General features: G+C 42.9%; 1 protein-coding gene across 1 annotated transcript; it reads right to left on the reverse strand.

Annotated features, from left to right (window-relative positions):
* Positions 1-2,704: 2,704 nt before the first annotated feature.
* LOC119430921 (mitochondrial import inner membrane translocase subunit Tim21) lies at positions 2,705-21,561 on the reverse strand. Its single transcript, XM_037698389.2, has 6 exons — positions 21,354-21,561; positions 20,419-20,677; positions 18,782-18,844; positions 16,940-17,102; positions 15,831-15,939; positions 2,705-2,908 (listed from the first exon to the last, which is right to left on the reverse strand). The coding sequence occupies exons 2-6, from the start codon at positions 20,675-20,677 to the stop codon at positions 2,783-2,785; spliced, it is 720 nt and encodes a 239-aa protein (XP_037554317.1). The 5' UTR covers positions 21,354-21,561; the 3' UTR covers positions 2,705-2,782.
* Between the last annotated feature and the right edge of the window lie 1,332 nt (positions 21,562-22,893).

Here is a 22,893-nt window from a genome sequence, read left to right on the forward strand (position 1 = left end):
TGGGCATGCGTGATTGCCCACTGGGCATGTGTGCCTTGAAATGCCTTGAAAAAGACAAGACCACTTGTCGAAACGTTGGCTCCTGCTCTCACCTTGTTCTCGTGTTGCTCATCGTCTTGAATTTCCACCTCCCGCATTCCCCGTGTTTTCTCTGGACATGCCCCAGTATAATTCAAGCATTATGCCTAGAAACCAATGCAAGTGCTTGAAAGGAGTTGTTTTCATCACCATTGGGCTGGCACCAACACCTTGTCACCAGCTCAACAAAAACTTAAGGATTTCAAAATCATTAAAGGGCCCCTCACCAGGTTGGCGCATTGCGAAAAGACAATTACGGTGCGTACATCGTGGTAAATACAGTGTTTGCAAGGTATTACACCGGCATATGCCACAAACACAGCTGAAATTCAAGCAAAAGCTCATGCACACTTCTCCTAAAGGAAGCCACTGAAGTTTAGCCAGTGAAACAACGTAATCCAGAAAGGCATTTCCGCATGACATGTACCATGTCTGCAGTGGCCTGCAGTGCACGAATAGTCTGCAGCAGCATGAACTCCTCGTGGATTCCTACGAAGTGCACATGCAGAAGTGCCTCAGGAAATGCACTGTACAGCAAGAAAGCAAGGGAGACAAAAGAAAGCAGGCAGTGGTTGTTACAAAAAAAAAAAAAAAAAAAGAGGTAGGTACGTCCTTGGAAGACAGAAGGATGTCACTTGCAGGTGCTGGTCAAGAAAATGAAAGAGAGCACCAGCTGGGGGAGGATATCTAGCTTCCTTGCATGCCATTTCACTTGCTTTTATCTTGGCTACGACTAAACCTCTTTTTAAAAATTAAAGTAGAATTCACCCTGGATGGTGCATTTACAAGTTCAAGTGTGTATTGTACTTAACGAAAATTCCCTTCAGGGCCTGCAAAGGGGTCCTTTAAAGTACTGGGACATCTTCACAGCAGCAACAACACGTGGCTCAACTTACTTCTTTCTTCTTTCTGGGGTTTTAGGTGCCAAAACCAGTTCCGATTATGAGGCACATCGTAGTGGAGGGCTCCGGATTAATTTTGACCACCTAGGGTTCTTTAACGCATTTCGCCTCCATCGAAATGCGGCCGCTGCGGCCGGGATTCGATCCTGCGATCTCGTGCTCAGCAGCACAACGCCTTAGCTGACTGAGCCACCGCGGCGGGTGGCTCAACTTACGGCTACTTCCTGTAGCATATCAGCAAGACATCATACAGAAGTGGCGCTCTATCAGATTCGTGAATAGTGATGTACAGAGTGATAAAATAATTAATCTATGTACAGCACACTTTCAGTTAGTCTTTGCACCTCCTTCCTTACACACACATTTCAATTAATTGTCAAGCTCTACAAGATCTGGTTTCATGCTCAACTTTCAGAGCTACAGCCAAGGTCTAGCCTGAGCCATCTTCTGCCACAGCAAAAGACACCTTTACTACAGAAATGATGTATCACAAGGGAAACAAGTAATGGAAAACAAGAGTGTTTGGGTCCCCTTAAGGTATTAAATGAAGTGAGAGTGAAGTATAATCTCTAAGAAGAAGTTCGAACGATGCAACTGTAAAAGTTTATGGGGCCTTGCAGCCACAAAACGTCAAAGTTTTCTTGCACCCAAAGTGCACAGTCAAGTAACATCACTGTGGTAGTTACACAGTTGTGCAGACTTCGCCTTTAAATTCAAGTGCAAATGTGTCAGCTGCAAGAAAATTCGGTTCGTTTATGACTTCAACATTCTGTAACACTCGTAGGGTTTAACAGCACACCAATTTACTTGCCTACGTGAAATGAAAGCTGCTGCAATAATAGCGGCTTTGTGGCACTGGTTGCAAATTTCAAGAAATGCATTTCATGTGCTGAAGGCTAGGAATCGGCCCAAGACATCAGACAAAATTTTATGCAGAAAGATAACTTTTCGAATTCCTGTGCAGTACCTTTTTCCTGGATTTAACCAATTGACTGCAATGTTTTTTTTTTTCGAACTGTTACACAGGTCCCTGCCAGGTTTTTTTTTTTGGTGTGCCGAATCTGTGGTATTTGTGAACAGGTCATATATCCCTTCAACTGTTATAGTCCGGACGGATAGAACTGCCACACTGGTCACACTGGTCATGGCCACGACTGCTTTTCCGATACTGAGTCTCGGCCATTTTCTTTTTTCTCTTGTTCGCTCAGCGGACATTTCATGCTACATAGAAACTGATTCTCCGTTGTAGATTTTTTTCCAATTCATAATTTATGAAGTATTCATAAATCTCTTCGCCTGTCAAAGAACTTACGGACCTGCCACACTGGTTCGCCATGGCTGACCTGCCGTGACAGAGCGATGGAGCATTAGCACATTTGCTTTCCTTAAGTAAAAAATTTAACTTGCAAGTTTTCTGTCTGTTTAGATGACGTCTCCATTGATGGCACAGCAGGTACGCAATGTTATTTTTTGCACGAGCTGCTTCTGGAGTGGCCGGGGCTGCACAAGTGTGGGTGCCCGAGTTATCTCAGGAGTGGCAGTTAAAGGGTTAATGGCTTCTACAAAGGTATTCCTTTCGCATAGAGCACATAATTTTTGTGGAAAAGCATTAAGAAAAATTGTCATCCATCTCTGCTGTTTACGTACTCTAATTGATATGGACTCGGTGAGCAGAAAAAAAATGTTTGTGTTGCTTGTGCACAGCAAAAGAAAAGCTGCAAATAGGAAGCACACTTTCTTTATTATTATCATTTTGTCTTTTTGGATTTACATAGGTATGGTTGAGATGATCACTGCAGCTTCTAGATAACATCAAATGTGTTGCTGGAGCCCCTGCTTTCCCTATTGTCCTCTAGAATGATTGTCCGCTTTGGGTGGCCATCAAGATCAACAAACAGGTAGCGGTACTCGTAGTTCTTGTGATTGTCCTGTTGAGAAAGAAAAAATGAACTGAAAAACTAATGGCCTTATGTCTTCAAGCAGTTTGTACATGTTATGGTACCCTGTGTGGTGAGGCATCCCTTGTACAGTAGAATCTTGGTAAGCAGAAATTGCTTAAATGGAATTGCAGCTTGAACGGAACAACAGCCTCTAAATTGGTTGGTTCTGTAGTATTTCGGTAATTCAAAAAAACTTTTTTAATAAGAACCAATATTTTTGCAACTCTCTGTAACCGGAAGCACAGAAGAAAGCACTGAAGAATTTTTTCAGAAAGAGGCAGGATCAGAAATATATTTTTTGGGACGGCTTCTGCAATTCAGAAAGCCATCCTTAAAAAGTGGTGGCAGACTGAAGCAGGTAAATGTTTGATGGATTTTTAATGCATAGCATGCACACACGTGGGCAGGTTCGCGGCACCACCGCTAGACCAATCAGATGACCAAAATAAGAACAACTGAAATTTCGGACACCCTACAGTGCGACGTACAATTTGGACTCCCCTGCATGATCGCATGTGAATCAGCCACCGAAGGTATCATAGACTAGTCAATCCAGTAGCCGTCGACCACACCCAAACCATGGGACAAACTAGCTGCTACATTCACTTTTTATGCTTAACATATCTAACAGTGTTAAGAGGGTGCATGACATATAGTGCTGCCCCTGTGCATACCTTTCTCAGTAAATGGAACTTCTGTTGATCAGAGCATACTGTATTTCTCTGGTCCCTTAAAGTTCCGTTTAACGAGATTATACTGTATTTAACATAAGGCTAAACCTGGACATACTGCAAAAAGGGAGCAGAATCGCAAGTTAGTTCTAATGGCAGTTGCCTATAGAAGACGTAAATCAGTAAGCATGCAGGTTAATCATGTGACACTCAAGAGTTACATGGTGTTTAGAAAAGCAATTCAGCAAATGACATGTGCTGCAAAGTGCTAAATGAACAACCACACTCTCCAGGGCCCACTCATATCCTGGTTTTGCCCTACAAATGCACTGTAGCCGAGAAGTGCAGCTAAATGATTCAAGCAGCAGGCTTTAGCTATCTTACGGTGCTCTTACTGCATCTTGATGGACCACATTGCAGCACTAAGGAAATAAAATGTTCTTTAACAGCATAAAGCATGTTATCTAAATGAGCATTACAAATTTTAAAGAGCCTATACAAAAACAAGCAGTTTCAGAGCACCTTTTTATGGCCCCAGTGTGTGGTGACCGGCCCAAGGAGGCAATGTCGTTCGAGGAATGGGTCTGGCTATGAGCTAAATGTTGAAGCGACACTTAGCTCACTATAAAGCTTCACATATGAATCTTTCATAGTGAGCCACATTTAGCCTTATCTCCCTTCTCCTTACCCACTCCCCCAAATAGACCTTGAGCCACCACTTACAAACATATTATTTTCTATCCACTGAACAGCACAAGTACAACATTCATGATAACGATGCATTACTTGATCTCACATCTACAGAACAAGCAGTAGGGTAGTCCATGCATAACTTTCACTGATGTTTACTTTATCACATTATCGATAGCGTTCATCGCATTGTGACAGGTGCATCTGTTTCCACTGCTTCAGCACATCCACATAAACGGCCAGAGAACATCCTCCTGATTATACACAGAACAAAGTTCACTCATTAGGTTTCTAGATAGCATTTCTAGATGTTAAGGGAGCCCACGACAACATAGACAGTTCTCAAGCATGAAGGCATAGACGACGATTTCGTGGAGCTGCTGAGGGAGATATATAGAGACAACCCAGTACAAATTGTATGGGAAGGCCGAAAATGTAATTAAGTCGTGGAAATTCACCAAAGACTGAAGCAAGGATGTCCTCTGTCACCAGTGTTGTTCACGCTTTATGTTAAGGGCATAGAAAGACGACTGGAAAACAGTGAATTAGGATTTGATTTATCCTACATGTGTAATAGACAAATGGTGCAACAGAAGGTCGTAACAGAAGACTACCAGTGCTACTAGCGGACAATGCAAAAGAGATTTACAGACACTTGCGACTAGCGGTGTGTCATGTGTGTCAAAGCAACAAATCTAGGCCTTAAATTTAGCAAGTAGAAATCGAGAATTACGATCTTTAATAAAGAAACGAGTAATTACGAGGTGTCAATTCAACAGCAAGTCATACCCATAGTCAAGCAATATGAATACTTCAGTGTATACACGAAGGAAATACTTACTCAAGTACCCACCAAGATAATCGTAAAATAAAGGGGAAGCGGAATGCAGCAATAATGGAACAGAGCACTTTGGGGCCACAATAAACATGAGGTGGTGCGTGGAGTCTGGAAAGGAGTAATGGTACCAGCGCTAACATTCACAAATGCCAATCTGTGCTTCAAATCGGATATCTTGCCAAGGTTGGAAGTTAATAAAAGATCGGTAGGCTGGTTGGCTTTGGGGGCCCACAGCAAAACCACAAATGAGGCAGTGCAGGGTGACATGGGTTGGGCCTCGTTTGAAGTCAGAGAAGCACAGAGCACAATTAGTTTTGAAAAAAGACTCGGGAACATGGATCAAAATTAATGGGTGCACGCTAAAGTGCACAAGTATCTGTACCTGAAAAGTGTGGACACAGAATGGAGGACGAGGCCAAGAAAGTTGGTAACCAAGTACAGTGTAATTGAAAGCGTAAATAGATGACTAGTAGTCATCAAAAAGAAAGTGAGACAAACAGACCTCATTCCGGATAGTGCTAACCATAACTGCTGAGGGGGGACCAGCGCTAAAAATTCCAGACACAGATAAAGATGGGACGAGGGCGTGCATAAAACTTGGGGGGGATTGTTACTCCCCACCAGGCCTTCGTGTCGTCAAAGAGCTTCTCGTTTCTGGTACTTGGCCGAATCGTCGACCACGCTGTGCGGAAAAAAAGCATACCGAAAATATTGCGACTTGCTTGTCTAGGACATGCATAATAAGCAGGCCACCCCCCCTCCCCTTTTTTTCTGCTTCTTTTTCTTTCCCTTGTTTCTGACTTTCATTATGCTAATAAACTTGAGAAGAGCTTGCTCTTAAGCTAGTTTGTACACGCTGTTAAGAATGAAAACGGGGCAATAAACAGGACAAGAAAGACCTACAGAACACTGATTTGCGTACGGCAAGGTATAAAGGACGGGGGTGCTGGGCCAGGGAAGCTAAAAAGCCGCCACAACAAACAGGTGGGAGGGCAGGTAGGTGAATGGCCTCGAAGTCCACGCAGAAACAGAAATGTAGGAATGCTAGGGGGCCGCAGCACCGTTCAAGAATTCGGTGAATGTTGAAGAAAGCGACAGTGACTAACGGAAAAAAAATTTTAAGAATGGGAGTGAGGGTGATAGATACAAGGAGGGGGGGGGGACGAGCATAAAATGTGTCAAGAATGAGTCGGTGGATAACTATGCGCACAGAGAGTGCGTCTTGTCACTGCCCGATCGCTCAACACCAGACGGCTGTGGCCAATCGCCTAGCTGAGGCTCACCTACTCTGTCGTAACACATGCTGCTTGCTGCGGAGAGCCCATCCTAACTAAACATCTCGGCAATTTTCGGAATAGATGGGTGTCAGTAGACACCACACCTTCAAATCTCTCGGAGGTACTGGCCCTAATTTTACTGCGAGCTACGGATGCTGTAATTTTCACAAAGGCTTCTAAATGGGAAGCAGGCCTGCTTCAGACTGTCTAGGACACGGATCGTGCCATCAATTCCTGAGTGTGATCAAATAACAATATGCGTTGCGTGATGACTACTATGTCATGATCGCAAGTTACTTTAAAACACCTTTTCAAACAAGTCGAACAGAAGGTCACCGAAAGTGAGTGAAACTTGCATCATATAATACTATCCAAGTTCTAGCGCAAAGCTTCGTTCTTCTATTTTTAAATCTAGAATAATGTAGCATGCCCACTGCACCGAAAGCGCGATTGAGTGATAGGCGACTTGCAAAATAGTACCCGCCCTCTTCCGTACCACTGAAGATCTGGGCTGCAACAAGTCTCGGCTGCAAACAAGAAGACGCACAGATAGTGCACTATCGTGTTGTTGTTTGGCCCCGTTTTTAGCGCTGTTTGTTTTCCCAAGTCATGTACCAACTATATATATATATATATATATATATATATATATATATGGACTTTCCGCTTCATGAAGCATATAATATTTTTGCGTCCAGGTGCGCTAGGTACATATATATATATATATATATGGACTTTCCGCTTCATGAAGCATAGAATATTTTTGCGTCCAGGTGCGCTAGGTACTGCACTTTGCTACTGTGCACTATACAGCTGTACATACGCCACGTGTTCACAAAAATATCTAGTTGCACTACGTACGGCACTTTGCTACTGAGACCAACACAGGACACAAATGTCTGGGCTGCAACAAGTTTGGCCTGCAACCAAGAAGACACACAGATAGTGCACTGTCTTGTTTTTGTTTGGCCCCGTTTTATCGTTTTTCTGTTATGTACAAGCTATGTATATATATATATATATATATATATATATATAGAGAGAGAGAGAGAGAGGTGGGTGAAGAAGGGGGAGGAGTGGTAGTTGCCGGTGGAGAACTGCACCTTGAAATAACTTTCTGGCTATGCCACTGGCTCCGGCGGCATCCGGCGTCGTTTTAAAACAATACGCAATAGGGAAAACAACAAAACGCGTCTTGGGCCGCCCGAGCACCACCAACTCGATGCGCGTTGGCGTCTCATGCCGCAATGATTCGCGCAAGGCTTCACATTACGAAGATGCCAACTACAACTGAGTCTGTCAACTTTTTAGTTAGTTCGGATCGTATGTTTTCCCGGTTAGTAAGTTTTTTCTCCCGTATTTCCAAAACGTATCAACGTGGTTTTACTGTATTCGCAAGAAGATGAGGCATGTGTATGCTGCAGCAAAAATCCAGAGACCACTCAGCACATCCTAATGGAATGCGAAGGGATTCACCCAGTGAGACCTGTAGGTAACGTACACCTTCCAGAAGCGCTTGGATTTAAAGTGGACGGAAGCACCAACCAGTCAGCAGTCGAGATAAGCAAGAGACATATAGAGTATTGGTGGAAAAAAAGCAAGGAAGAGATTGATATGAGCGGATCCGTTACAGGCATAGGTACAAGGTAGATAGAGATGTTTTGAGGAAGAGAAAGAAAATTAAGAAGATTTATCCAAATGCTAGAGTGAAAAGCATGTAGAGCATACCTGATTAAATCAAGCAGGCTAGGTGACTATTCGTCACTGCCTCATTTCAAAGGGGATGGCAATAAATCATCGCCATCATCAAAAGGTTGTACGGTCAGGGACTACAATGTTGCCTTGTATGTACTAATGCTTCAGCAATGTTATGAAGTGCAATGGTGTTGATGCCAGCGGCGATGAGGCTACAGAGGGTGAGTATTTGTCACCACTGGATGAGCATTACCTTGGAACATAAGTGGGGCAGGGCTTTTCATTAAAGGGGTTGGGGGGAGGGGGGGGGGCAAACTATCTTGGCCTCCCGAGCAGCACGTCTGCATAAGCGGCCAGGGAACATTTTCTTTGGGGGAGCAGTCTATCACTTGGCAGTCCACGGTGGTAGGAGGGGCAAATGGGGGGGCAGGAGGAAATAATGGGGGTTCGGCTGCCTCCCTTTAGAGCTGCCCTTGTTGCTTGGACATCACTATGCTGCCATTGTAGCCAGGATTGGTCCCGCATCACAATAGATGATAAGAAATGAATAGAAAACAATAAATGTATTGTTACAAACTACGGCCACACAGCAGTCAAGTGCTGTGGCCAATCACTGCAGCATTTGGTTGCAGGGTAGTGGGCATATTGAAGACACGACAAGTGCAGCAAACATAGCTAAAGTAGTGTAGAGGAGCGTCTGAAGGATGTTGGAGGTACAAAAGGCAAAATTCAGAAACATTGAGGACAATTTGAGGGTTGTAAATTTTTTTTTTAAATTAAGAAAAGGGCCATTTAGAGGCAAGTGGAAGATTGTTAATAAATGGAGAGTGGTGGCAGGGGACATTAGGCATTAGAGGCCTACTGACTACTGTTCTTCACTCTGTGTTGTGGTAGTGTAAAGAAGCAACTTATCTTTAACTACTGCCTTGATATTCATCCAAGAAACCTTGAGCACTTTCACATCATTCATAATAGAGATTCTCAAATTGGGCACTTGTCCAATTCATTCATGAATAACTAACAGCAGAGAGGCTTAGAATAGGGGCCCCCCAAAGAGCTTTGTGCACAGCGGATTTGGGGTAAGCAGGAGAATAAATAATGAAAGATGATAAGGCACGTACTTTTGGCCTATACCATGTGTTTCTGCAAAGACTTGACCAATTAGTGACCACTGTACTAGAACTAGTACACTTGGTTTCGCATCCCTAACTCTTGAACAGCTGAATATTTCCTTTTCGCTATTTCCGTTTCTTGTACCCAGAGGGCACACACACACCCTAACACAGGGCAGAATCTATTGTTTAGTCCACATCTAAAAAATTCATGCCAATTCCAGCAAAACTGTGGACTCGTGACGAATTGGGATACATACTCGCTTTTCATTTATTTTTTCTCGCCTGCTTTATATATTTGCATTGTGGTTTTCAGAGAGTTAAGCACATATGTTGAGCGTGTTAGAGACAAACTGCCGAAACTGCGGCTTCATTTCAAAGAATGCAACACGCATTCAAAGTTTGGTGTACTAGATATAGTACAGTGGGCGTTAGCAGTTACAAATTGGTGCTTTGTTTTTTTTAGTCGTGTTCCAGAAAGTATAGTAGGTTTTTCTTCGGAAGGAAGCCGTACTTTCGCTTGCGCGATGCTCTGAATGCAGTTGAGAGTGCAGCAAACATAGAAGAGAACATTGATATTGTGATTGTGCCGCCAGAACCAGCTCAAGATATGGATGAAGAGGAAAGTGACGACGACAACAACGATGCTTTCGTCTGAATGACATCTGTGGTTGGTGTAGCTTAGCAAAGCCTGCAACAACATTCCGTCAAAATGGTTTCATTGAAATAGCCTTATTGAGGACACCTTAGCTGCACTCGCAATGTTGGCGTTGCCGTTTTTGTGCCTTCTGGGCGTTACTAATATGTGTACTTGGACACTCATTGCGGATGGTCACGGTCACTACCCCGAAAAAAATCGGAAAACAGCTGTGATGCCGATTTTGTCATGCCCGAGCATCATGGAGACGTGAGAAGTGCATGGGCACTCTGTGCCTCGAAAAAGGGTGCTTCAAAAATTTTATACAAGGAGGTAGGAACGCAATGACAAGTGTCTTGGCCATTGAAACCCGATGCGCCCAGTGTCCTAGATGTAGTACACCATTGTAACTTGAGAACCAATAAATATTGTGCGATAATTCTTTGAAGACGTGATATATGTCTTATTCTTTTAATATTCACAAACTTTGAGGGAAGTCGCACTGGCAGTTTTATCATGGGTCATAATGGGTTAAAACAGTTTTTAAGAATCACCTGTGACAGCACAATTCTAGTCCTTGAGCTCGTCTACTCGAAGAGGTGGACACTACTTGCACGAGAAATTGAAATGCATAATCAACTAATTAATGAAAATTCAATATTTAAGTTTTTAACTAATTACCTTACAGCATATATTGCAAATTACAAATTCTGTGGATTACACTGTGGAATTCTCTGGATGATGCCATTTTCGAGATAAATGCAATCAAACTTGTGGTGAAAATGCACTGTCATTCCACTTACTTTCTTAAAAAAGATGCCGTTTTAAGCATTGAAGCACAAAAGTAACTGGACCGCCAATGTATTTCTTCGTAAAGTTCGGAAGTTAATATCTTGAAACTGGTTTCATCCTGAGAATTCCCCGAACTCTCCAGCGACAATTTGTAAATTGCAATATGTGCTGTAAGGTAAATAGTCAAAATTAATTAGTAATTTTTTTTCTAAAGTCGATTATGCATTTAAATTTCTCGTGCGAGTAATGTCTGCCTCTTAGAGTAGACCAGCTCAAAAACTAGAATTGTGCTATCTGCCACAAGCAATATTTAAAAATTGCTTGGTCTTTGCAGAGACACCTGGTATACTTTGGTTTCGAACAAGGATTCTGAGTGGTAATACATCAATAGGAAACAAATCAATATGATTAGCTCTTAGTGACAAACTCATTTGCTGCCATATCAGACAAGGCAATCTGGAAAGAGCATGATTAGGGAACTCGAACTGAAACTTTATAATTTTAGTCTAATGAGCTCTCAAATCGACAACAAATCTCGCAAAGAGCGGCAGCTTATTGTTCAGTCTTTGTAATTTACATGTGATAAAAAAATTTGCCGATGATTACGATATTCCCTAATGCGATATTTGAGCACAGCTCTATACGCGTTCTCATTTCGCGATATATTGCCTGGCGCAGACAATCTGTCTCGTGCAACACATTGCAAGTGGTGCGACGGCCTTGCTAATCGGTAGATCGCGAGAAGCAGCATGTGGGTGACGCATGGGCACGATTCACAGCAGCCGCTGCAAACAGACCTTCGCCCATGCAGCGCTTTGTATCCATATATGGCATCGGTGGATGCACTTGGCGCATGTCATCGGTGAACAGACGATGATGCACTACTCTGGCGTGATCTCGTAGTGGTCGTCGTCGCAGAGCCCGTCTTGCATGGCACTACACTTTTCTTCTCGCGCTTTTGCCATACCCTCCTCCTCCGCTTTCCTCCTCCCACTCTCTTCACTATCAGCATCTTTCATTCTCCGCTGTTCTCTGCGTTCGCTTTTTCATCCTTCGCTGTGCTCGTTCGCTTGGTTAAGCCGAGAGACGCCGACGTGAAACACAGGAACGGGCGCCTAAGAGCTGCACTCTAAAATTAAATGGTGGGGTTTAATGCCCACCATTGCACACTGGGTAATGAGGGATGCTGGATAAATTTTTACCGCCTGGAGTTCTTTAATGTGCACCCAGAATGTTTCTGCAGTTCACCCCCATCGAAATGTGGCCACCACGACTCGCAACCTCCTGCCCCGCAGCTCAACACCATAGCCACAGAGGCACTGCGGTGGGTATACACACAAGTGAAAGTGATAGCCTACATCATTTATTGGTTATAAGCATCATGAGTTACTCAGAGATGAGATCAGATGAGGTCAGATTTGGTGCTAGGAGAGCCATCGTATCGATGGGTGCCACCATGTTTGTTGATGCAAAGCTGTTGGGCAAGTTAGGGGTCACGCTTTATCTGAAAAAATGTCATAGCTTTGCCTGAACGGCGAAGCATCGATTGCGATAGCAAATTATTAGACAGCTATATGAAGTAAGGGTAGTAGTTTTATCGGCTGTATAAACTTGTAAACATTTGCTTACTAACTAAATTAACAAGCATGGTGTCATGCGTGCACAGGCAAACGGACAAACGTGAACACATTTCACTCGATGACTGCGGACACTCTCTGTCAAAACGCTGGCATGAGGAAGCAAATTGCCCTTCGTGCTGCCTCCCGCTTTATTGAGAACTAAGTGGCGAGAACGCAGCGCACACAAAGCCATCAGCCCTTGGTGTGCCTACACTCTGTACCTACAGCAGATTGGTTTCAAGAAAGGGCCCATGTGGCTGTGCTCAGCCACGCCATACGCAGCCACCGCCGAAGTAGAAGTGCCCCACTGCTGGCTTGCGTGCAATGGAAGATGGCGTGCTTCCTTCCCACCTTCCTCCCTTGCGCGCGTGAGATCGAGCCACCATCCTTCTCAGCTCACTTTTGCATGCTTTAACTCGCACCCACAGCATACCGCACACGGTCGCGATGTTACCACATTTGGACTTAATCTGAAATATCCCGCCAACGCCGACTGCAGAAATGTGCCTGCAGTGTTCATATAATTGCTATCGAAATAAAATAACGTGCCTGATGCAAACTCCGAACAGCATTTGCATTTTGTACATGTTCAGAGATGATGATGATGCTATTATTGCAATTAGCATTCTTTGGGAACTTCACTCAGTTTACAGTATCTTTGTATCTAACAGTTTACAGTATAGTTTGTTTACAGTATGTTTGTGTCATACCAACTTGTGTCACTGGGTATGTGAACTCTTCAATTAACTTTTTGACGAGAAAAAAAAAAGAAGATGCTTGAAAATTTTTTTGGTGCTGGGCGGAATCTAACCCGCATCATATACTCAGAATACGCCATGCGCAGACTTCAGGGCAGCATGCTAGATGGTGCAGCCTATCCGGAGGGAAGTACGAGAAGGGAGCCCAGCAGTAGTACATGCATCATACATGATGCGTTTTGGCGGTAGCAATACGGTGTGTCACTACATTAGTTCAATGCTAATCACATTAACGTCGACAGTCATCCTGAGATTGTTTCTGCCAAGTTTTTTCTTTAATTAAGGCCTCAGAATATTTAGGGCCCCTATTGTATACATAGAGTCCAGTGTCATTTCAGTAAAACAATATTATAGTACCAAACATTCAAGTTTGCTGGCTCCTTGTACCAGTAATCTTAAGAAGCACAAACAATTACATAATGCCTACCTATTTACGTTTCAGGATGAGCAATTATGAAATATCAGGAGAATAATTGTTTTTGCTAAACAGCTTTGCCAGACTGCATAAACCACTTTGAAGGCAGAGGTAAAGGTTTTCTGAAGTAGGTTTTCATGGGAGTTCCGATTACAAAAGGCATGCGTGTGCTGCTCCATATCACAACAAAGTACTACAACTCTCACTTATTGTGCCTGCCACTGGCATACCACTTCCTTCATATGGGAAGAGCCAAAGTTTTAAAGACAATGCATCAGACATTATGCCTTCTTTAAGCCACACATTTTCACTGACAGCAGACATCAGTAAATGTGTGATGATGACCGGTTACAAATTACTTCATTAAAATGTTCTCATAACATTTAAATTAATTAGTCTAGTGCAATTTCTGCAATTGTAGAATTCAAGCCAGCCAGTCTTTGAGGCATGCCCGCATAGCAGTATTTCTGACCTGAGACTATTATCTGTTTCAACACACTTGTCCTCAAACGTCACAAAATATGTTGGTCTTCCACTAAACTTTGTCCTTGTTAGGCTTTCTAGGAAAATATTAGCAAGAATGCCAATGCATTTCGCTACCAGTGTAGGGAGGGTTATCTCCAAACTGGTGTTAGTCTCAGGATTTCAACTATATGTACATGCCTTGAGCATGGACTAGCTTTAACTCTGCAATTAACCAGAAATTTAATTAGTAATAGTTAATCAGCTGATTATTTGACTAATTAATTTTCATTGGGTTTAGCATTTGTATACTCACACATGCAAGGGAGGAAGGCTGGGAGGAAGCGCACCGTCTTCGATTGCACGCAAGCCAGCAGAGGAGGGGTTCTACTCCGGTGTATTGAAAAAGTTTAGCTGTTCCCATTTGAAGCATGTGGTATATAAGACATATGTCTCTTTTTCAATGTGCTTGTCGAAAAATGTTAAAGCCATTGCACTGCTTTCACCCTATCTGTGGTTGTTGTTTCCTCAGTAGTGAAGCTGTGCAAACAAAACTGAGCCCCTCCTTAAAGTGACAGCCATATACTTGCAATGCTGAGCTCAGGGAGGCTAAATAGCTCAAAAAGCTGCAAATGTAGTAAGTATTAATGTTCTGGTAGCAAACTCCGTTAAAGATGTTTATTTTATGTGCACATACAAACCACTTAGAGACGGCTTTTTTTGTAAACACCTTTAAATGCAGCCCATTGTAGTAAGTTCTCAGTTTTGCAGTTGTCACTTGAGCAAATCCAGTTGCATTGTCTCTTTCTCTTCTGAAATGATAGCAGCTAATATGTTCCTTTGGGCTAGTTGGTGTGACATTGCAAGTACGTACAGAACAAGGAGACGGAGGCAGAACAAGGAATGATCCTGAGTGCACAGTCCTGTCTCATTCCTTGCTCTGTCCCCCGTGTGCTTCCACTATACATACTTGCAAAATGTTAGGCTTGGATAAATTATAGTTCTGTAGATGACCATTCTTCGCACTGACACTGATTTCTTGAAGGAATGCAGTTTCGAAAGTGACATCGATTTAATTTTTTTTTTTTTTTTCAATTCAGTGCTATCTCCAACCTCGCCATATGCTGTGCCAATTACAGAGGCAAAACACGAAGGCTGCCACTCTCCATAATAATGTGGCTGTGACTTAAATTTCCAATGACAGAAGAAGCCTGAGCCAAACTATCCAAGACTAATGAGAGAAATTAAACAAAAAAAGACAATCCTGTGCAGATGTCCTTAGTTGATTCTTTTTCTCTGTGCTTCTGACAATGAGTTAGCAATAATTTATGTGCACACAAGAAATCGAGCTGAGAATTGGCAAGCTGTGGCACCCCTGTGGCAGGACTCATTAAGAGTGAAAGGCTCACTTCTGGCATTTAGGGCAAAGAACTTGCCACCGGAAGATCAGTTAGCAGGCTCCTTTCAAACAAGTGCCTTCATCTCTATAATGCAGAAATCTCGGAACTCATGTTGCACTCAGATCCCCACAGGCCTGACTGACAGGCACAGCCAAAGGGGAGAAAAGTCGAGGTAAATTAGAAGAAGAACATTCATGATGGCTATGCAGGCTGCATGTTTGAAAACTCTGCTATGACGAATGTCGCTACAGGCAAGCTCAGCTGTATTTGATGAAGAAAGCGGAAAGCACAAATATTAGTAGCTAATGGCTAACTTTGCAAGATGGTGTACGACATACGTGAAAGCACCACCACCCTTCAAGATGATACTAGCAGTAGAGGTAGTAGTCTTTATTCAGATGACCAGTACATAGTTGCCTAAGGGACTGGCATAAAGGCCAAAATAAAGGCCAAGAAAGCCTGACGTCCCAACTCAACCAAATATCAAGAGGATGCGAGCCCACGGGCACATCACACTTGTTGTGGAATAGAGTATTGAACATACCTCTCTGACTTCAAGATGCACAGTTCCAGATCTGCTAGGCCCCTTGATGTAGAACTTCATGCGCATGTAGTTGATGCCATCTTTTATGTACTCCATGTGGCTAACATGCCTGGAGATGAAAAAAAAAAAACTTTTATAAGTCACCTCTCTACAGTTTGGTTGCTGAAGATAACACTTCTGCATAGTGTCATAGTGCAACTTTGGATGTGCTTTTGTTTAAAGTTATAGAAGTTCAACACGACAGTAATGAAAGTTCAGAAACTTCTACAGCTCTTCCAGAAATATGCAAGGCACACTACTCCTATGACTTTCATTCACTGACATCGGCTGTCAAACAAGAACTGGCTGACCTACCTGAAAATACTCATATGAAGCCAACAGACATGGAAACCAAGAAAAATCATAGGGGCAATTAACATTTCTTTTAATGAAGTGTAGAACGAATCATAACTGAGGTTGAAATTTGCGATAAGCTTAATATTCTTAATAGAGGAAAGGGAAAACAAAAGTGGAAGATAAAGGAAACTTGCAGCTGGTGAGAGCTGAACTCACAATCTCTGCATGACGCATGCAGCAATGCTCTACCAATTAAGTTACGGTGGGAACTGTGCCTCCATGCACTGTCTTGGGTATTTGCATACATTTACTAAACCTAGCCTCTCGGAGTGTTGGCCAGTGCTACTCACAATCATAGCGACAGATGTGGAACATCCTTTCAGTTGCAGGAACCATGCAGTATGTTAGCTTAGAAGCAAGCAACAGGCCAATAAACCCTCGTATGCTACCCCAAGGCATCGAGTGACAGAGTCGACACGGCTCTGAGATACATACAAAAACTGCACAGTGGGTTATGAGGGATGCCATAGTGGAGGGCTCCGGATAAATTTTGACCACCTGGGGTTCTTTACCATGCGTTCAAACTACTGTACACAAGCATTTTTGCATTCCACCTCCATTGGAGTGTGACCACTGTGGCTACTAATTAAACCCATGACCTCATGCTTAGTAGAGCAACGCCATAGCCACTGAGTCACTACAGCAGGTATCAAGAGAGATAATTTTTTGTTTAAAGCAATGGAATCCCCGAACCCAACTCCAAACAAACATACCTGCGGCGTCCTCTGCTTGTTGTTTCACCGTGTCCTTGCAAAGGTTCACCGAGTGCAGCCTTTACTCTGGGGTCAGCTCGGCAGCGTTCCAGAGCTTTTGAGTACACAGAGTTGGGGCTATGTCCCGAGAAAAGCTCATGGAAAATTGTGTAAAACATGAGCCCTGCACAGACGAGCAAAACACGATAGTTGCTAGGGTCAATGGTGTAGTCGTAAATCTAGGTTAGGCTGCACATACGTCAATCTTATCATTTAAAATGATAACATCCTGAAGGCAAAAATTAACAAAGAAATTTTTGTTTGGAAAGATAGCGTACCGTGACTAAAACAGCAACAGGCTACCCCCCCACATGCAATTTCAAAGAAAGAGCTAACTACACTGTTGATTGCCTTGTCCTGTGATTTGTCTTTTCTTTGACCGTCTGCCTGCAAGTGCCTCTTACTTTAGCCTAGCAGCTACTGCTGCTAATTTTCAGGTTGTATAAAGCCCAGACCACACGTACACTTGTTGACGTGCGCCCACGTATGTGCCAAAGCTTGTGTGTGTCGAAACAAGGTCTGAGCGCGGAGATCAGTTCCTCTCTGATATCGGCACTCGAGCTGCCTTGTGTCAGTGTGCCTGGTTATGCAGCTATGGCGTGGTACAATCAATTTTCAGTAAGGCTTATTTATGTCATGTGAGAAAGTGCTTTTTCTTTCCTTTATGTACTTATTTAAAAACATTAAAAATATTTAAGCACTTTGAAGCACTGTCAACAACAAAGTATGAAATGATGTCTGCCAAGGCGTCATATGAGTGAGCAAAGTGAGTGCGTGCGCTGGCGCGGGTCTCATGTGGATGCCAACCGCCATTCCATGCGAGGCGCGGCAGGCACTACGCGAGCTTTGGCAAGCATACATGTGGTCTGGTCTTTAAGTTTTGTCTGCCAACCTACAACTTACATCACTTCACGGAGTAAGAGCTGCTGTCTGTGTTTAGGTATGCCACTTGTAACAATTATATCAAACATCTAATGTTGAACAGAAGTCCTGAAGGTGTACACACATCTACATACTAGTTCAAAAGCAGTAGCAAATGCTTCAGGAAAGCAATGTCAATACATAATAAGCATCACCCAAAAACCTTGACCTAAGAAAAGAGCCAATACAATAACTAAACTGCAGTAAACAAGAGACCACTTTTACATAAAAGCTGTTTGGGGTATAAACACAGCAATGTAACAACAAAGGCATATGTACTAGTGAAATTTCAAGCAGTTGGCAGTAAAAATGCTCTTGCATATATAAAGTATTGTTTAGAGAAACAAAAAGGCAAAGGGGCTATAAGTATTTCTCTTTCTTTTTGTCATCTGGGCTGTATGGAATCAACAAAGTTTGCTCCTGACCTCAATGCAAGAAAACAGCTATCCATACCATTATTGCCAGGTGTGCTAAATACTAACACAACAGCATTTAGCCCAGTATTGCAGAGTAAAATTGGGATACCCATTGCTACTTCAGATCCAGCAGATCCAAGATCACAGAAAACAACATGCTATGCCCCAAGCTTTAGACAACCTTGTACACGATTCATCAACACTTTACAAACAACATACCTAGGAGCTGGTGCCAAGGTGAAAGTCGTTCCATATTTACAAGGGGCACTGCTTTCTGCTTTTATTATTCCGAACATTTAATGTTACTTTCTATGCTGTACGTGGCTATAAAATTTTTGCAAACTCTGATTATGCGACACACAGAAGATATACAATGTGCCTGTAATTCTAAATGTTATTGCAAAACATTATGAAACAATTTGTGTTATACTTAGCTAAGTATTAGGCTGATCAGGAGCAGGCTCACCTGTAACTCCAAGCCCCGCGAGTATTACACCTAAGTAACTTGCATCTTTCGTGCTTTGCTTCACTGAAACAAACAACAAAAATAAAATAATAATAATAAAGAGACAGAAAAACAAAAGGTACCGCATAAAAGTATACCAAAAAGGTGCAATAACAGAAAACCTCCTATGCTATCAAACTGACACTATAAGAAAATCCATATCCACATACAAGGTATGTGGATATGGATTTGCATAGTTATGCAAAGGCTGCATACCTAATACACAGCTTCTTGTGGTTTCTACAATGGCATGTCTGGCAGCAATGACGAAAGAGGTGTTTAGAGCAAATATGCCTAAGGTTGACAAAGTTAGATGAGGGAAAGGGAGTACTTTGAGTGGCTATGTGGACAACACACAGTCAACATTTGAGTAAGTGACTAGTAAGTAAGGTAAGTAGTCACCTAACTGCAGAACAGCCAGCAAGTTTAAATATCTCCTTAACCTTTCAATTTCCACTTATATTTCCACTGGTATCATCAAAAAGGAGTCCTATTCATCCAGGCCACCACTTTCTTTCCTTGCTAGAGATGAGCCATGTCTGTCAGCTTGCTGTACAGCTTTATGCCCCTTTCCTTCTCATGGTATAGCATTGGTATTTACCATTATCACCCTAGCACATGTTGCTCTCTTTACGCTGCCCCTGCAAGCTGCAAGTGGGGCACGTGCAGAACTGGAAAACTGGCTGGGTCGACAAACGTTATATTGATGTCGTCTCAATATGCTAAAACACCTAATTATATTTGAAGCTTACTTGTGTTCTGAGGGAACGCCTTTTTCTTTGGGGGGGGGGGGGGGGGGAGAGGTTGTAGTGTTTTTCATTGATATTTCTGGTAAGCACACATTTACTAACCAAATAAGTTTTGCGTGCAACATGGAGAAAGTTTTACTAAAGAATGTACCATTTACCTAATAGTAGTAAAAAGCAACAAAGGAAACCCACACGGGTTTTAAGACAGCAAGCTTTGCTGTTGAAGAAAAGTCTGTCCTGGGGACGTATTCCATAACAGTCCACTAAGTGGACTCTTACACAATACCTCCCCTGGTCCCAGAATTGAACTTGGCACTGTCACCTTTCTTGAATTTTCTTCAATTGCGAAGTTTTCTTTCTGAGGAACCGTTATGGATTTACTTTGTAGTATCACGCTACTTTCGAGTGGGTGATAATTATTTTTCTTTCACATAATATATTTTTCAAACCAGGATATTATGTGCAAGGATTTGGTTGGATACAATTTATTCAATGCTGTGCACTTCCGGGGCAGAACACTTTTTCAAACTTGCGTAAGCGAGTCAGCTGTCAGTTGCTTCCCTCAACTCACAGAGATAGACATAATTTGGCAGATTGGCAGGTCAACTCTTGCAGCTCAAAGTTACAGCACAAACCACCAGCCCCGAATGCAATGGAGACGAAAATGTAGCAGTTGGAACTGCAGCAGCAGCAGCCAGTTCAAAGTAACCACTTTTATCAGCCAACTTTATGGTACAAGTGTAACACGTGCTCACTTGATCAACCACAAAGTGGTAAACTACAAGACTGCAGAAATAAAGTAAGAGAAAAAAACAGGCAGCTTCCTTGGCCCACATAACAGGTCCACACCTTTCTGGCCTAAGGTAAGCTGTCCTCCATCTGTATCCTTGGCCTCAGACAGTGCATTGGTGCTTTTGTTAGTGGCTGTTGATGCAGGTCGAAGCGACAAGATCGTAGGTCTAAGCCCAGCCAACCTAAGGAGGGCTCCGTCCTTCTCGCTTGTCTGAATTTGTCCATTTACAGAGCGGTGTGCAAGGCTTGAGATGTTCCTGAAGCCTTTTGCTTTGCAGCCAGTCACCAGAACATGAACCTTGGATGTCAGTGTCATCTGGATAGTCAGAGGCATTCAGAACAGAATGAAATGCAACTTTATCTACATGACAGCACCCTTCCAAGGAAGGCTGCTTACAAGCTGTTGGCCGCGCTGCTCAGTGAAAGGCATTCATTTCTGATGCGACAAGTGCTGGAAGGTGCAGCAAAATTGTGCAGTAGTTAAACCAGTAAGCTTCTCTACTGGACAATGAGCTGCGCTATGTACTGCGCTTTCTATTATTCTGAAAGTAAGAGCTAAGAATTGATGCCACACGATTACGCTAAAAGAAGGAAAACATTATCCACACCTAGTATATGCAGACGCCGGCAATGGCTCGGCGAAACTGTCGGAGAAAAGCAGCAGCAGCCTTACCAGACTGTGCACTAAGCAACGTCCTGTGGCTTTTCGAAAGAGGGCACTGCCCGGGGATTTCTAATTACCTAAAATCAAATTTACTCTACAAAATTAAAGGGTGCCCTTTAAATGAGGTATATACGAGAACAGGACTTCGCCATAGAATACTTCGCAGCATTGACACCTGACAAGCACCAAGAAAGGGCTTTAACATGCTTAACATTTACTTGCCAGTGACAGCCCCAATGTGGGAAGCATATGATTACACACATTACCAAAACAATTAAACTGAGTAGCAATGTCGCGGAAGGTTACGACGGTGGGATTCGCTACTCACGTCGGATGTTTGACAAAAACCACGGCTGAAATTACAATCGAAGTTAATATATTTACGCAGGCACAACTACTAGAGACATAAGATAACGAGGATTAGGAATAAGCGCACAAATCAGCTAATTAAGAAAAGTGCGCCAACTTCGCGGCAATGCAGACCATGTTTGCGAGCAACCATATCTACAACACCGCAACCGCCAGGATTTATGTTCGCAGTCGTGGTTTAGTACTTATGATAGAGCTACAGCATGAAAAGCCTCACTGTAAGATATTTAGAAAGAACACACTTGAAAACACACTTGAAAAGACACACTTGAAAACACGAGAAATCAAAACGCTTTGATTGAGCGTTCCGGGTAACAACATACAGGTAATTTTTTTTTTCTTTTTTAAGTTGCATGAATACACCTATTTGGAACTTTCAGTACAGCAGCACGGTAAATAATAATTAAAAAAAAAGAAAAAAGAACGGAAGAAAGTGAGGGAGGCAGGTTGTGACACCATCTGCCGAGGAAAAAAAAAAAAAAAAAAGGCTGGCTTGGTTGGCGGGAAATATACACAGTTTAACGGGAGTCGAAAGTCAGGGAAAGTCGCGTCAGTCATGTGCAGCATCTACCTTTTTACAACGCCTTAGCGCTGCGGAATTAGACTATTAATGAAGGCTACGATGTTCCGAGATTTATTACAATATAGACAAGATAGCAGGCTGCCAATTTTTCTGTTCGAAGCAGGTGGGTTGCATGGAATGCACGCGAAGAATAAACACTAAGAATGCGAACGGGTAAGGTAATTTGGGAATAAATGGAAGGTGCCAATCGACTTATTGCCACTTTTGGTTGCGAGGAATTTCATATCAATGAAGAGAATCTCTTGTAGAGAGTCTTTACATCATATTCCTCTTAAAATGTTCGAATGTGCTTACCGCTGCACTGTACTTGCTCGAATTTCGCAGACACATCACAGTTTGGAATTTATACAGTTCATTGTAACACCTGGGACAGTTCATTGCCTGGTTTTTAAGGGTGGAAAACAATGCAAAGTTGCCTTCGTTTATGGGGATGCAAGCTGCTGCCGTGACGGCGCTAGCATAAACTTGTGTCGCCGCCTGCCGGCACCTACAGAAAGTAGCCGTTCAGAAAGGGATGCCGCGTGTTGGAGCGGGCAACGAAGATGGCATCGGCGAAACCATGTTGTGGATAATCACTAACCACGTGTGCTTCGTTTCACAATGTAGCAGAATACGTTCTGCAAAGATTCGGCATTCCAAAAAAAATTTTCACCGCCCATGTACGCCGTACAGATGGTAAACCAGCGAAGCTGAAATGTGCGGCCCCGGCATGAGCCACACGTGATTTCTTTCTTCCTTTCTTTCCTCCCTTCTTTCTTTCTTGTCCCTGGCTCATACCAGCATATCCCTAGCTCATACCCGCATATCCAATGCGGGTATGCGCCACACGTGATTTTATTATCTTTAATCGTGACGTAACTGACGAGCATGGGACGTTATTGATGTCATGCCCCATCAGCCATGTTAGTCATACATT

This window comes from Dermacentor silvarum, chromosome 1 (assembly GCF_013339745.2).
Source record: "Dermacentor silvarum isolate Dsil-2018 chromosome 1, BIME_Dsil_1.4, whole genome shotgun sequence".
In the NCBI taxonomy this organism is placed as follows: Eukaryota; Metazoa; Arthropoda; class Arachnida; order Ixodida; family Ixodidae; genus Dermacentor; species Dermacentor silvarum.

What these genes read in the sequence shown, in the direction of transcription:
- LOC119430921 (XM_037698389.2), bottom strand. Translation starts at nt 20,677, where the DNA reads ATGACACTGACATCCAAGGTTCATGTTCTGGTGACTGGCTGCAAAGCA. An exon ending in CGCGGGGCTTGGAGTTACAG is followed by an intron (nt 17,103 to 18,781) that starts GTGAGCCTGCTC and finishes TCGTCTGTGCAG; the next exon opens with GGCTCATGTTTTACACAATT. An exon ending in TGCATCTTGAAGTCAGAGAG is followed by an intron (nt 2,909 to 15,830) that starts GTATGTTCAATA and finishes CTTTCTCAACAG; the next exon opens with GACAATCACAAGAACTACGA.